Genomic DNA, 12,707 nt, shown 5'->3' with positions numbered 1-12,707 from the left:
GAAGAGGCTCTTTCACTCCATTTTATGCTCCTGCCCCCTTTGTCAAATATTAGTTGACCATAGAGGCCTGGGTTTATTTCTGGTCTCTTTATTGCGTTCCACTGATCTATAGGTCTGTCCTTATGCCAGTACCAGGCCATTCCGATTACTGTACCTTGTAGTATAGTTTGATATCAGCTATTGTGATTCCTCCTACTTTATTCTTCTTTCTTGAGATTACTGAGGCTATTCAGGGTTGTTTGGATTCCATATAAATTTTTGAAATATTTCTTCTAGATTTGTGAAATATGCCATTAATATTTTAATAGGGATTGTGTTGAGTCTATAAATTCCTTTGGGTAGTATGGACATCTTAATGATGTTAATTCTTCCCGTGCATGACACAGTATATGCTTCCATTTATTTGTATCTTCCTGAATTTCTTTCTTCAATGTTCTATAGTTTTCCAAGTGCAGGTCTTTTATTTCCTCAGTTAAGTTTATTCCTAGGTACTTTATTTTTCTTGTTGCAATAGTAAAAGGGATTTTATTTTTCCAAAACTAATTTCAATGAAGCTCCTAACACTTGGACTCTCAGATAATGACCACATGCTCTAGACAAAGTTCAGGGCTCAGGAGAGTGAGCAAAGGCAGGGAGATTTTGAAGGGCGTCAACATGGATGAAATGATGGGCAAAGAGTGAGGGGGCCATTTTTACATGTCGTAAAAAGTCTGATGTGAAGCCCATCTTTCTGGCCTGAAAAACTAGAGGCCTGAGCTCAGGGCAGGACTGCTGGAGGGGGCGGGACAGACAAGGCGACAGGAGAGAGAGGCGGATCCCAATACGTTAGTTAAACATTCATCAAAGCTGAGGCTCCGGCCACCTGGACCCACAGGTCACACTCAAGGTCGAGCGAACTGCACGAGGAGAGCAACTCTGCGTGGCTGTTCCTTCCCAAAGGAAGGCTTCTGTGGCCTTGGAGCTTCCAGGCTTTGGGGAGTTGTGTGGCTTCCATGGCAGCAGGGGCCTTCCTCCCCGCCGCTCTTTCTCTGCCGCGATGAGGTGACCCGCTGACCGCTGATTGCCTCAGTCTCCCCTCTCATCTCATGCCCGCCCAGAGATCGCCTTACCTGCTTCTTAAGTCGGTCCTGCTCTTTCTCAGGCATGGAGAGGGCTAACCCAGTTCTCTGTCTGAGCACCTTCCTTCCTCATTCTTTATTTTCACTTTGGGATTTAGACCTCGGTTTCCTGAGAGATACTCTGAAGCCCATCTTGTGGGGCCGACCCTATGAAGAGAGGAGAAACCACGAAGTCCGGGATCTGCCAGAGGCTTCCACTGGGGAAACAAGTCCAGCCCCCGCACTTCCCCGAGTGGGCTGGGTCCACGCAGGAGGTCCTTTCCTATCCCCCGAACTTTTCACTTTGACCCGAATACCGCCCACGGCTGCCGTCCCCGGGCCCCTTGGTGTGTCCCGTCTTTTTTTACTCGTTCCCTCCGACTCCCATCCCAGCACCCTCCTGCGAGCACTTCTCAAGGTACAGGCCAGTCTTACCTCCGCACTACATCTCTGTCACCACAGACCTCACACATTTACTTCTGAAATACTTTATTCCGGCCTCCCTACGCAGGTCTGCTCTGAGCCTAACGGTCCCTCTGTGGTTCTTGTTCAGCCCGTATCTGCAGCCCTGACAAAGTGCCTTTGATCATTTTCTCCATCCCGGCTGCCTTAGTGGGAGTTAAACGTCCCAGTCGTCTTCTTGGCGCCCTGCCCCTTCAAAGATCTAACAGCGATCACACCCCCGGCAACAATCGTCAACGGTGGTCGTAGTCACTTCTGCTCCTCATTGTTTCATACACAGACACGCAAAACATTGAAAAAGGAATCCAATGGAGCCTGAGAAACACAGACACCATGCGGAGAGCCTCCGCTGCGTGACGTAACTTCAGAGCACAGTGGGCAGAAATTACCCGAGTTGGTCTCCACCTGGCGAAGTGGTGAAGGCACTTGCTGTGGACCATGGGGTCTTTGGATCTGTAATGGGTGACGGAAGGTCGTTTTTGCACGTCTGTCTCTGATAGTCAGGGGCTCACCATACACAGGAAGCACAAAATCAGGTGGTTCCTTGACCTGAGACTTTCCCCGCAGGGTTTCTGTCCCTATGACCCATCCTTCTAACGCATTCCTTTAAGGTAGCCCCGTGCAGAGAGATGGTTACCGAATAGCCCAGCCTACCACCGGTCCTGATGAACCCTTTGCCATGATGGCCTGTCGCTGGGCCTTTGATCCGGCGGACAGGCCCAAGTTCCAGCAGCTGGCTCAGGGTCTCCCAGAGTTCCCTATGGCCCCAGGGGCACAGGTGCGGCTCTGCTCTCCCAGCCCCATGGCATCCAGGGGAAGGTGCCTGTCGGGGCTTCCTGGGAGCCAGCATGGACCGTGCAAGCATCAAGCCTTGTCAGCAAAGCTCATGCGCCTCGGGAAGGCTTTCGAACCTGACCTCAGAAAGACAGACGCGATGACGCGGAATCTTTTCTAGGTGTCACTTTTATTCAGATGAACTGAAAAGGTTTTTGTCAATTTTTACCACCAAAAATTATATTTAGAAGATTTTTCGATTTTATTTTTAAAGAGAACGGAAGAAAGGGAGAGAGAGAGAGGGAAAGAAACATCGATGTGAGGGAGCAATATTGGCTGGTGGCCTCTTGTACTCACCCCAATCGGGGACCGAACCTGCAACCCAGGCATGTGCCGTGACTGAGAATCTAACCAGTGACCTGACACTTCGTGGGATGACACGCAGTCAACGGAGCCACACCAGTCAGGGCAGCCAAAACCTTTCGAAACATGGTTACTTTACCCTAGGGGTACATTCTTACAAAACAAACAGTTTTTAAAATTGTTTAAACACTGGAATCACTGTCTTAGTGCCAACTGCTTTTTATTGGTCAATTATATGCTTATTCTCAAGGCTGGCTTAGGCATTAAATTGCTTTTGAACACACTTGGAAATTAAAGGGTTTGTTTTACAGTTGAAGATAGAAAAGGAAGAAAGCCAGAAAGAAAAAGACAAGAAGTGGAAGAGCAGGAGTCCTGGAGAGCGGGGCTGAGACCCAGGAGCTGCGGCAGGGGACCCCGTCCCGGCCCGGTCCGTGCGTGCCCGCTCTGCCTCGGTGAACTTCACCTGCGCCTCCTGTGGCGGGGCCTTCCTTTCTTCTGCTTCTGTTCTGAGGCCCCTCTGCCCTGCAGTAGGGCCTTCACCTCGTCGGCCAGCTCTCCTTGCTTGTTCTCCAGGGTCTGCTTGGCCTTCTCAAGGTTGGCTTTTACCTGGTAGGAAGGGACCAAAGGTGTGAAGAGGGGCATCCGTGCCCTGTCAGGAAGCTGGTCTCTCCAGTGTCACAGGAAGAGCCACCGAGTTCACATCCAAACCGCTGCCTCTGAAGCAGAGGCGATGTTGGTCAGTTTGGGAGGTGGCCTGCTAGCAAGGGTTCTCGTCTCGGAAGGCTCACACCTGCTCTGTCCTCATCACTCAACTGGCCGTGACGCCTGCCTCGTGTCCTCCTCTCTGAGGGCCTTAGAGCGGATGAGAAGGTGCCTGGATGTTGGCTGAGAGAGAACGCAGTAGCCGTAACCTCACAGGGCAGAAGACCACCTACAACCTGGGGACTGCTTCCATGTGTGCCTCATGTGACAGACACGGGGGTGCTCGGGCACAAGCATCTGGGAGGGACCCCTCCATGCCAGGTGGCAATGACGGCAGGAGGCGGTGATTACACACAGTCTCCTCTCACTGCAGGGAGCCTTGCTACTGAATGAAGCCTTGCAGGGAATTTTCATAAAGAACCATCCCCAGCACATCCCCGGAGGTCCCTATATTGTTTCAGTCCAGCCCAACACTGGCCCCAGGGAGGCCCTGAGCTGACCCCGCTGGCCAGAGGGCAGTGTCCCTCAGCGCCCCTTGGCCCCGAACCACCTCCTGCAGCTGAATCATCTCGGCCTCCATGCTCTTCAGCTTCTTCTCGTTCTCCTTGGCCTGCGCCAGGATGTCCTCGCGGGAGGTGCGCGTGTCATCCAGCTCGCGCATGTAGTCCTTCATCTGGGCCTGGGATGGGGAGGAGACACTTGGTACCACCACCCCAGCAGACACCCACCTGCCCCTGCCCCACCATCTGCCCTCTGACCCCTCCAGGGGCGACCAAGAGCAGGAGCTTGTGGCTGCTTTTCGCCCTGACACCACCATTAACCAGCTGACGGGAAGGGCTAAATAGTAACCAGAGCAAAACGTCTCTTTGACCTCCACCATTAGTGCACTTTCGGCCATCAGGGTCTGCAAGGCACGCTCTGGGCACGTCAGTCACCGAGCACTACAGCTCGAGTCGATGGCTTTCCTGTCTATGGCTCCCTGTGGAGGAGTCCGAGCTGCTGACCGGGTCCCAGCACAGCCACTGCCCCGCCGGGGCACGCCCACCAGGGGGCGGGACTCGGTTCCCTTGTTAGTCTCCCACCACGTGCTTCCCTTCCAAAGATCTTTGTCAAGTAGCTTTTCCTCTGCTTTTGCCGAAAACCCCAAATTGAAACTCCCATGTCAAAGGGTGAGACTCTTGCTGGTTCAGGCAGATGGCAGGAGGAGAATGCCACCGGTCAGCAGGACATCTGGGCCCTGTGACCTCACCAACCACAAACGGTTAAAAGCATTCTCATTGCTACTGATTCGCTGGGTAGGACGTGGCCTCTCACAGATCTTTCCACTTGGTTATTCTTCAAGTGCGGGTCAGGTCAAATTTCCCAGGTACGTGACCCTGCTCCGGGTGCTCCTCTGAACCTTCAGCCCCAGCCTCCCATCATGGCCCATTAGGCTGCACTGGGCCGCATGTGGGCCATGGCCCGTTTACTCTGCAAATGTGCCCCTAAGTGACTGTCTCCGTACTCCCTTGCATAGCTTGGTGGAGACACTCTGTTCTTTAATGCACTCAATGGCGTTGGTCTCATGCACGTTTGCTTTCACGCATCTCCCACTCAACCTCGGGGCCTGAGCCTCCATCTGTAAGGCGGGCTGAGGGCACCAAGACCTTCCCTGGCTAGGAGAGGGCGGCAATTCCCAGCGTTCACGGCCACCCCATCATGTCCCAGCCCCATGCTGAGCAGAGTGGGGCCGGATCTGGTTTGGTCCGGCCTGACCTCACCTGAAGCTTGCGTAGCTGTTTGATGGCTTCATCGCGGCTCTTGTTGGCCGAGTCGATGTGGGCCTCCAGGTCCTTCAGGTCCATCTCCAGCTTCTTTCGAGCGGCCACCGCCAATGAGCGCTGCTTCCTCTCGTCTTCCAGCTCTGCCTCCATCTCCCGCACCTGGGGGAGACGCCAGCCGCTCAGGAGGGACCCACACACAGATCCTGCTGCAGCTCTGAGCCCAGGAGGCTTTGGCCCAGTTCTGTGGGATCCGCGGGGCCTCCAGTGGCCAGTGAGAGTTACCGAATAGAAACCCCGGACAGGATCCCTGCCTCCCCTGCACATCCTGAGGAAAGGGCTGGAAGAAATGGTCACGGAGCCTTTGAAAATCCAGAAAGAGGAAGGGGAGAAAGGATGCCTGCCGGAAACATGAAGGTCCCCGTTCATGGGGAGCAGGAGGGACATACACACCTGTCTGACCTGCTTCTTCTTCTTTTTGCTCTGCTTATTCCGGCCCTGAAGGTCCCGCTCAAACTGGGCTTTCAGGGCCTGCAGGTTCACGTTCAGTTGCAGCTTGGCATCCTCGGTGGCCTGAAGCTCGTCCTCCAGCTCCTCAAGCTGGGTCTTCATCTCTTCTACCTGCTGCTCCAAGGCCCGCTTAGACTTCTCCAGCTCACGGACCTGCCACCCAAGGGAACCCAAGTCAGGAGCAGAGGGACACCTGCTAGTCCTCTGTGCTGTCCCCTCGGTCCCTCCCGGTACTCACACTCTTGCCCACGTCATCCTTGGAGCTCATGAGGTCCTCCATCTCCGTGCGGAACTGCTTGTTGGGCCGCTCCAGCTCTGCCTCCTGCAGAATCTTGTGAATCCGGGTGAGATCCTCCAACCTCCTCTCCAGCTCCTGGGCCTGCTGCCTCAGCTTCTTCCCCGACTCTGCCTCTGCCCCCTCATCCAAGTGCTTTGCCTCATTCCAAAGGCTGTACACATCCCTCAGAAGGGAGACGCCTGCAGTGGTCACACCCGAGACCCTGGCCATTGTGGATGTTGGCAGAGCAGTGCCCCGAAATGCCTTCTGTAGCTGCCTGCTGCTTTGGGCTGACCTTACCCCGGTGGTCATGGAAGCTTCGGCCGCGGCTGCTGAGATAGGGTCACAGGTAGTATTCACAATGTCTTTCAGGGCCTGGTAGCCCCTTCTTGCTGAAAAAACGATTTGGGGCGCTCTCTCACATAGAATCTCCATGAATTCATCTCCTTTGGTGCTGCCAGTTGCACCTAGGCGACGGGCTTCGGCTTCCACTGAGGCGTCGTGGAAGAGTTCCACGATGCTGCTGGACACACTGGTCACTGCGGCTGCTGCCTCCAGTCCTGCCCTAGTTGACGAAAGCACTCCGGTCTCTGTTCTCATGGGGACCGGGGCCAGGCCAGCGATGGACAGAAGGCCAGACACGGCACCGATGGAACTGGCTACCACGTTGGCGATGGTACAGCCCCTGTGTACCTTGTCCGCCCTGTCTGCCAGCGCGTACAGCTTCTGTATGCGCGCCTCGATCTCCCGCTTCTCCTGAGGGAACTCCCTCATGAATCTCTCCTTGTACAGCTGGTCTTCCAGGGGCATGTCTTTGTCGTCGGTGGCCGTGAGTCTTCTCAGCTGGTTCAGGTCTTCATACAGTGCGCCTGCCTCCTCCCTGTAAAAGTGAAGGTCAAGTGATCAAGAAAGGCAGTTCACACGTCTGTAAAATGGGCTCAGTAAGATCCTTGTTCTTTAATTACAGAGCTCTGACTATAAATCAAATCGAAAAGAATTTTACAAATGTAAACAAGTTTTTTTCAACATTAAACACATACTTTGCACCTATTGCATACTGCACAGTTCTTATTCAATCAAGGAATAAATAAGGAAAATTCCTCTTAGGGTGTTATTAACTGGTAAGTGTTTGATACCGACAGCTTCTCACTCAAGGGCAGGTCGACCCCATTACCGCCACAGTGTGTATAGACTTGAAACTCTGAGGGTGAACAGAAAAAGTGGGTTGGAGCCAAAAAAACCTTCATTCGGAGAATCTTAGAGTGTGGTGCAGACCTCACATGACCACAGAGAGGTCTGCCCTTTGTCTTAGATAAGGGGACATGATCTCTAGATCCCTGGAACATCCTGACTGATAGGGGCCCTTGTTTGCCTGGCCGGTGGCCACTGGACGGTCTGACGAAGTGACCTATGATGGAGGCTTTGGGTCACGTGGTGTCAGTTCTGGCCTAGGAAGGAACTAGAAACTGAAGGCATTTGTTAGACCTCCAGGAGCAGCTGGAGGCTACAGGTCAGCCATGAGGGCAGCATGTGACTGAGCCCCAATAACCCTCTGTACACTGAGGCTCAGGTTGAAAAAGCCTCTTTGCCAAATTTACGTCAGGCTCTATTGAGCCCTCTTCTCAACGAGGCCTTGACATTGGCCTTCTATGTTCTGTCCATGCCAGCTTGTATCTTCCAGTCTTAGCAAGAATCCTGCTAAGTCAATTTAGCGAGAATCCTCCACTTTTGATATCTGATCACTTTTGGTATCAGATTAAATTCCTCATCCCCCAGTTCTGATGCATGAGTCCTCGACCTGCCTTTAGCAAGGATCCCGTTAGGCCAGGTTAGCAAGAATCCCCCTGCCCCTGACTCCTCCTCTTAGTGACTCCCATCCACTGTGCCCCTCGCCCTCCTCCTCAGCTATAAATTCCCAGCTTTCTTTGCTGTATCCACGGCTCACCCAATCTCTCTCCCCTGTTCTGAGAGTCTTGACAGGCATAAGTGTAGTACGTTCCAGACTCCCTGTGAAGTGGGAACCTTACATTTATTCTACACTCTTAAATCTACGTAACTTTAACAACATACATATACAGTACCGCAAAATCCTGTGATATAGCGAAAAAATGCAATAAATAAGTAAATATAATATTTTTTAAAATCCCGCAATACAGTGAGGCCGCGATAAGTGAACCGCGATATAGAGAGGGACTACTGTACTGCGGTCGCGCTGGATAAGATCTTCCTTTCCATCCTCACCAGTGTCGGAATACTTTGTCTCTTTCACTCGGTGAGCTCCCTGGTTGGCAATGCTTCATGCACATTGTCACGTGTTGCATACAGGATGGTAATATGTTCTGAGGGAATAGAAACTTCACGTTTCGAACCCTCCCAGACTCTGCCCCACGCAGCTCTCCCTTTGGCTGATGGTGACTGCGTCTTCCCCTATAGTGAATGGTAACGTAGATTGACAGTTTTCAGTGAGTGCTGTGAATCCCTCTGGGGAACTATCAAACCTGGGGGTGATTTAGGAAACCTCCCAAAAGATGCGCTTGGTGTCAAAAGGAAGGGTGGTCTTGGGGATTATGCCCTCCGACTATGCGTTTTGGCAATTCTGGGAACTGAATTAATCAACCAGACTCACAGCCAGAGGGGAACTTAGTGATCACTTTGCTGGCATCTTCTCTCTGCCAAGCTCATGCCCTTTGACCTTCCCAGCTGAACTGGCTTCAGCTAACCTACTGCCACAGTTGACAGGGAAGCTGGGGACCTGCTACTAACCTTGGTTCCCCTAGGACTCTCCTGCCCACCACCCAGCAGCCCCGACCTAACTCACACCTTAGCTGGTAACAGCTTCACCTGTGTGCACATCAAGCCCACGTCCAAGTTTATGGAACCTCTTAGAGACACAAGAGACTTTATGAACCATGCACACGAGTCGCTAAGCCTGAGACCGGCATTTGGACGAGCTGGCGCAGGAAGCACTTTCTTCTCTGGTGGGAATTTGGGAGTCCACTCGGAATCCCTCAAATTACACAAAACTGGCAGCCACCCAGTCTGTCGCTGGAAGCTGTCACTGAGCCACACTGCCTTCCCCCCAGCCAGGGGTTACTCGACATAGGACACACAAGGGTCCCAAATGGCAGTCAGGAACCCCCAGCTCCCAGGCACAGTGTGGAGGACACAGCCACCCAGGCCCGCTACGCCCAGCAGTGAGGGGACCAAATCGGGGCGGGGAAGGAATGTCCCCCTCCCATGCACGGGACCTCCACTAGATCCCTGGCCTCTTCAGCGTGTGTGCGTGCGCTTCAGCCGCTTCACTCCAGTCCCAGCCGCACCGCCAAGCCCTCCTCCTAGTCCTGCAACCTGGACCCACCCTTGCTCCATATTTACATCTGGCTCTGACCCGGATCCACGCTTCTCTGGGCCTCTGGACAGGAGGATTGCATTGCTTCCTCGCCCTTGACCCCGCAGTTCACCCAGAGGCTCCCACCATAACCTCAGCAGATTGACTTGCTGTTCCAATTGAAGAGACGAAAGAGCAGAGACTCTAACACATGAACCCAGATCCCCAGAGCGGGGCAGAGACAGAGGAACGATTCAACACTCCACCCGCTGCATCCAAAATCTCTGCCTTCTGAGGCAGCAGGATCCTGCGGTGTTTGGACAAGTCCTCACTGAGGGAGAGAAAGCCCTCCTGTTGCGTTGGTTGTGATTTCGGACGCTGAAATAAATCCGGCAGGCAGGATGATTGGCCAGTAACGAACGGAGGGTTGTGGCTCGCTCAGACCATCAGCGGAGAGCGGGAAGCCTCATCCTCTTTTTATTAGGGTTTCAAAAGTTACTAAAAATAGAACGGGGGTGTGACATTCCAGCCAACAACAGGAGAATTTTACAAGTGAAAGAATTCTTACAGTAGCATTAATATGTAAAATACGGCCAGGGTAACTCCTGGTTTAGCTAGCACCTATCAAGGAAGCAAGGCAGATCCACTAATCCTCAAGGCCAGCTCCATATCAAGACTTCATTAACAAGGAAGCAGATGGAGTACACAACAGAACCTGTTTTACCCAGGATTCCATGAATCAGTGGCCTCGACAGCCTAAAGCCGAAGGCGGAGACGAGAGTTGTTCATCGTCTCCTGAGTCATGGGATGCCACCTGGGTGGTGGGGCATGAGAATGCCCCTACCCAGAGATCTGTCTTCCTGCAACACCCTCCAGCTGAAAATCCCAGGGACACAAACTCTGCCAGGATGTTTCTGGCTGGTCCCCAGGGAAGCCCTGCTTGCCTCTCACCTCCAGGAAGAAGGCTCTTGGCCCTGTCTTTTCCCAACAATCTTTTTCACAGCTGACGTTAATTGAGCACCTCTTATGTGTCAGTCATTATGCTACACAGGTTACAGGCATTATCCTAGTCTCCTCACAGTAAGGTGAGCAGAAGAGGGAGATACAGATTGGTTAAGTAACCCTCCTCCTGCAGGTTCGTCTCTTCTCAACCCAGGGCCGTTCTCTATCAGCAAATGATAGGAAGGAAATCTTGTTCATGGATCCTGCCTGGAGGAGGTGTGACTCCCAGGGGAAACTCGGTCAGGGGGAGATCTGGGAGACAACACAGGGGTCCGTGGAGGTTACCTGGACGAATTGGCCACAGCCCCAAATCTCTCCCAGGGTTCACCACTCAGCAGGCCTTGCAGTTTCTCTGTGTTTGTTGGGTCCAGCAAAAACTCGATGGCAGCAAGAAAGCCTTTGCTCTCTAGATGGAAGGAAAAAAGAACAAGGTTAGAAGAAATCATGGTGCAACGTAGCTGGTACTGGGTATGAATCAGGTGCTCAAACGTTAACCTTCCTGAGCAGCTGTCGGCTGCAGTTAATTTGATTACTTTACCTGGTGTTATAGACTGAACTGTGTTTCTAAAAATCTATATGTTGAAACCCTGACACCACCACCCCCATGTGACTGTGTTTTGAAATAACCTTTAAGGAAGTAATAGGTTAAATAAGGTCATATGTGTGGGACAATAATCCAATGTGACTAGTGTCGTTAGGGGAAGAGGGAGAGACACCAGATCTCTCTCTCCCCGTTCCCTCTCTCCCGCTCTGTCCTTCTCTCTCCCTCCCTCCCTCTCTCTCCTCCCTCCCCCACCCCCACGCACAGAGGAGAAGCCGTGGGAGGACAGAGCACGAAAGCAGCCATCTGCAAACCAGGAAGGCAGCTCCCCAGCAAACACCCTGCCAGCACCTTGATCTGGCACTTCCAGCCTCCAGGACCACGATCTAACTGCTGGGACCTACATGTGTCTAGGAATTTAGACTTGTCGGTCTTTAGAAAGAGCGAGCAGGGCCCATGAGGGGTACTGCTCACCACCTGCAGCAGGGAGCGGTGTGGGCCAGGGGTGCTCCTAACAGGGAAGGTTTCCATGTGAAAACAGCAGGTTCCAGCAGAGAGCACAGGGGACTCCCACCTCCCTCTGCGCTGCCCTGGCCTCTTCTGTGTCATGGACGAGTGGAAGGGGAGGGAGCAGTGAGCACCAGGGAGAGAACCGGGAAGGAGGTGCCCCATAGACACTGGGATGAGCCCACTCCCCTTGTCCCCCTTGCGAGCTCGAGGACCCTATCCGTCCCCTTCGAGGTTGTTGATTCCTGGAGGCCCCACCCTCCATTCCAGGGCACAAGCAGGAACCAGCCAGGGAGCAGGAAGCTGACTACCTGCGCTGATCTCACCTGCTCCTGAGGTCATGGTGTCAGCAGTGGGATCTCTGAGCTTGTCCCTTCAGCTCACAGGTCTGTTCCCGGCAGGAAGGAGGTGCTGCTTCACCCCTGGGGAAGAGGAAACAGGGGTGGGGTGACGTGAGGCAGCTGCAGCAATGGGGAGCAGTACGGTGCCAGGTCTCTGTGGCTCCCTCTGGGATGGCCGCCGTGACAAGTGGACCGAACCCAAGGTGCTTCTCTGTCTGCCGGACGCTGCCTGCTGCCTTAAGAGAAGTTACTCACCTCTCTCCTTGCTCACTCCTGTTGGGCACAAGGAGAAGACCTCAGACAAGGTCAAGGATATCTGTCTCAACTTGCCCAGGACCTAAGCTGAGCTCGGGGGAGTTTTGTGAACTCATCTGAACCATTCTGCCTCCCACTCCACTGTTAGGGCCAGAGCAGGAGGGAGCCGTCACACACGCCTGCGCTCAGCTCCCGGCTCTGCCACTGATTCAGTGTGGTCGTCCCTGGTCTGTGGAATGATGACAGTAATCCTTGTCTCAGGGATTTGTGGTGAGGATAGAAGGTGGCTGAGGGGCTCCTTCCCTCCCACCTTACCGAGGAATCGCCCTCTGGCTGATGTGGAACAAAACCCTGAGGAAGCCGGCAGATACACCCGGGCTCAGACCCGGGCTCTGAGCTCCAGTCTTCCCTCATCTACAGAACAGTGACAATAGTCCTTGTCTCCGGGAGTTGTGAGGGTGACAAGCTTACCGAGGAGTCGTCCTCTGGCTGACTTGGAACAAGACCCAGCTGTCCTTAGCGGTGCAGGTCCACTCGCCAGCAGAGTCTGAGCACAAACCAACACCTCTTCCTAGTCCAGAGATTCGGGAAAGTAAAAGTGAAAGCAGATGGTCAGCCTCTGAGAAGTTCACCACCAACAAACACATGACCCAAATGGCACCGTCCCAGACGGGTACCGCCCTCCTTGCTGACAGCCTTATAGGAGCAACCCCACACCTGACACCCGGGGCCTTCCCAGCTCAGCCTGTCCTGCTTCGGGCTCCTGGAAGGAAGACCTGCCACTGACA

General features: G+C 53.5%; 1 protein-coding gene across 1 annotated transcript; it reads right to left on the bottom strand.

Moving 5' to 3' along the window:
• Window positions 1–2,504: 2,504 nt before the first annotated feature.
• Window positions 2,505–12,535, bottom strand: LOC150011085 (apolipoprotein L2-like). Its single transcript, XM_090272508.1, has 8 exons — window positions 12,391–12,535; window positions 11,650–11,745; window positions 10,561–10,681; window positions 5,907–6,825; window positions 5,612–5,821; window positions 5,159–5,320; window positions 3,949–4,077; window positions 2,505–3,302 (listed from the first exon to the last, which is right to left on the bottom strand). The coding sequence occupies exons 2-8, from the start codon at window positions 11,663–11,665 to the stop codon at window positions 3,156–3,158; spliced, it is 1,704 nt and encodes a 567-aa protein (XP_090128634.1). The 5' UTR covers window positions 11,666–11,745; window positions 12,391–12,535; the 3' UTR covers window positions 2,505–3,155.
• Window positions 12,536–12,707: the final 172 nt, after the last annotated feature.

This window comes from Furipterus horrens, unplaced genomic scaffold (assembly GCF_987537825.1).
Source record: "Furipterus horrens unplaced genomic scaffold, mFurHor1.1.pri manual_scaffold_4, whole genome shotgun sequence".
Classification (NCBI taxonomy): Eukaryota; Metazoa; Chordata; class Mammalia; order Chiroptera; family Furipteridae; genus Furipterus; species Furipterus horrens.
Note: the sequence above shows the minus strand (reverse complement) of the source record. Positions and strands in the feature narration are given on the sequence as shown.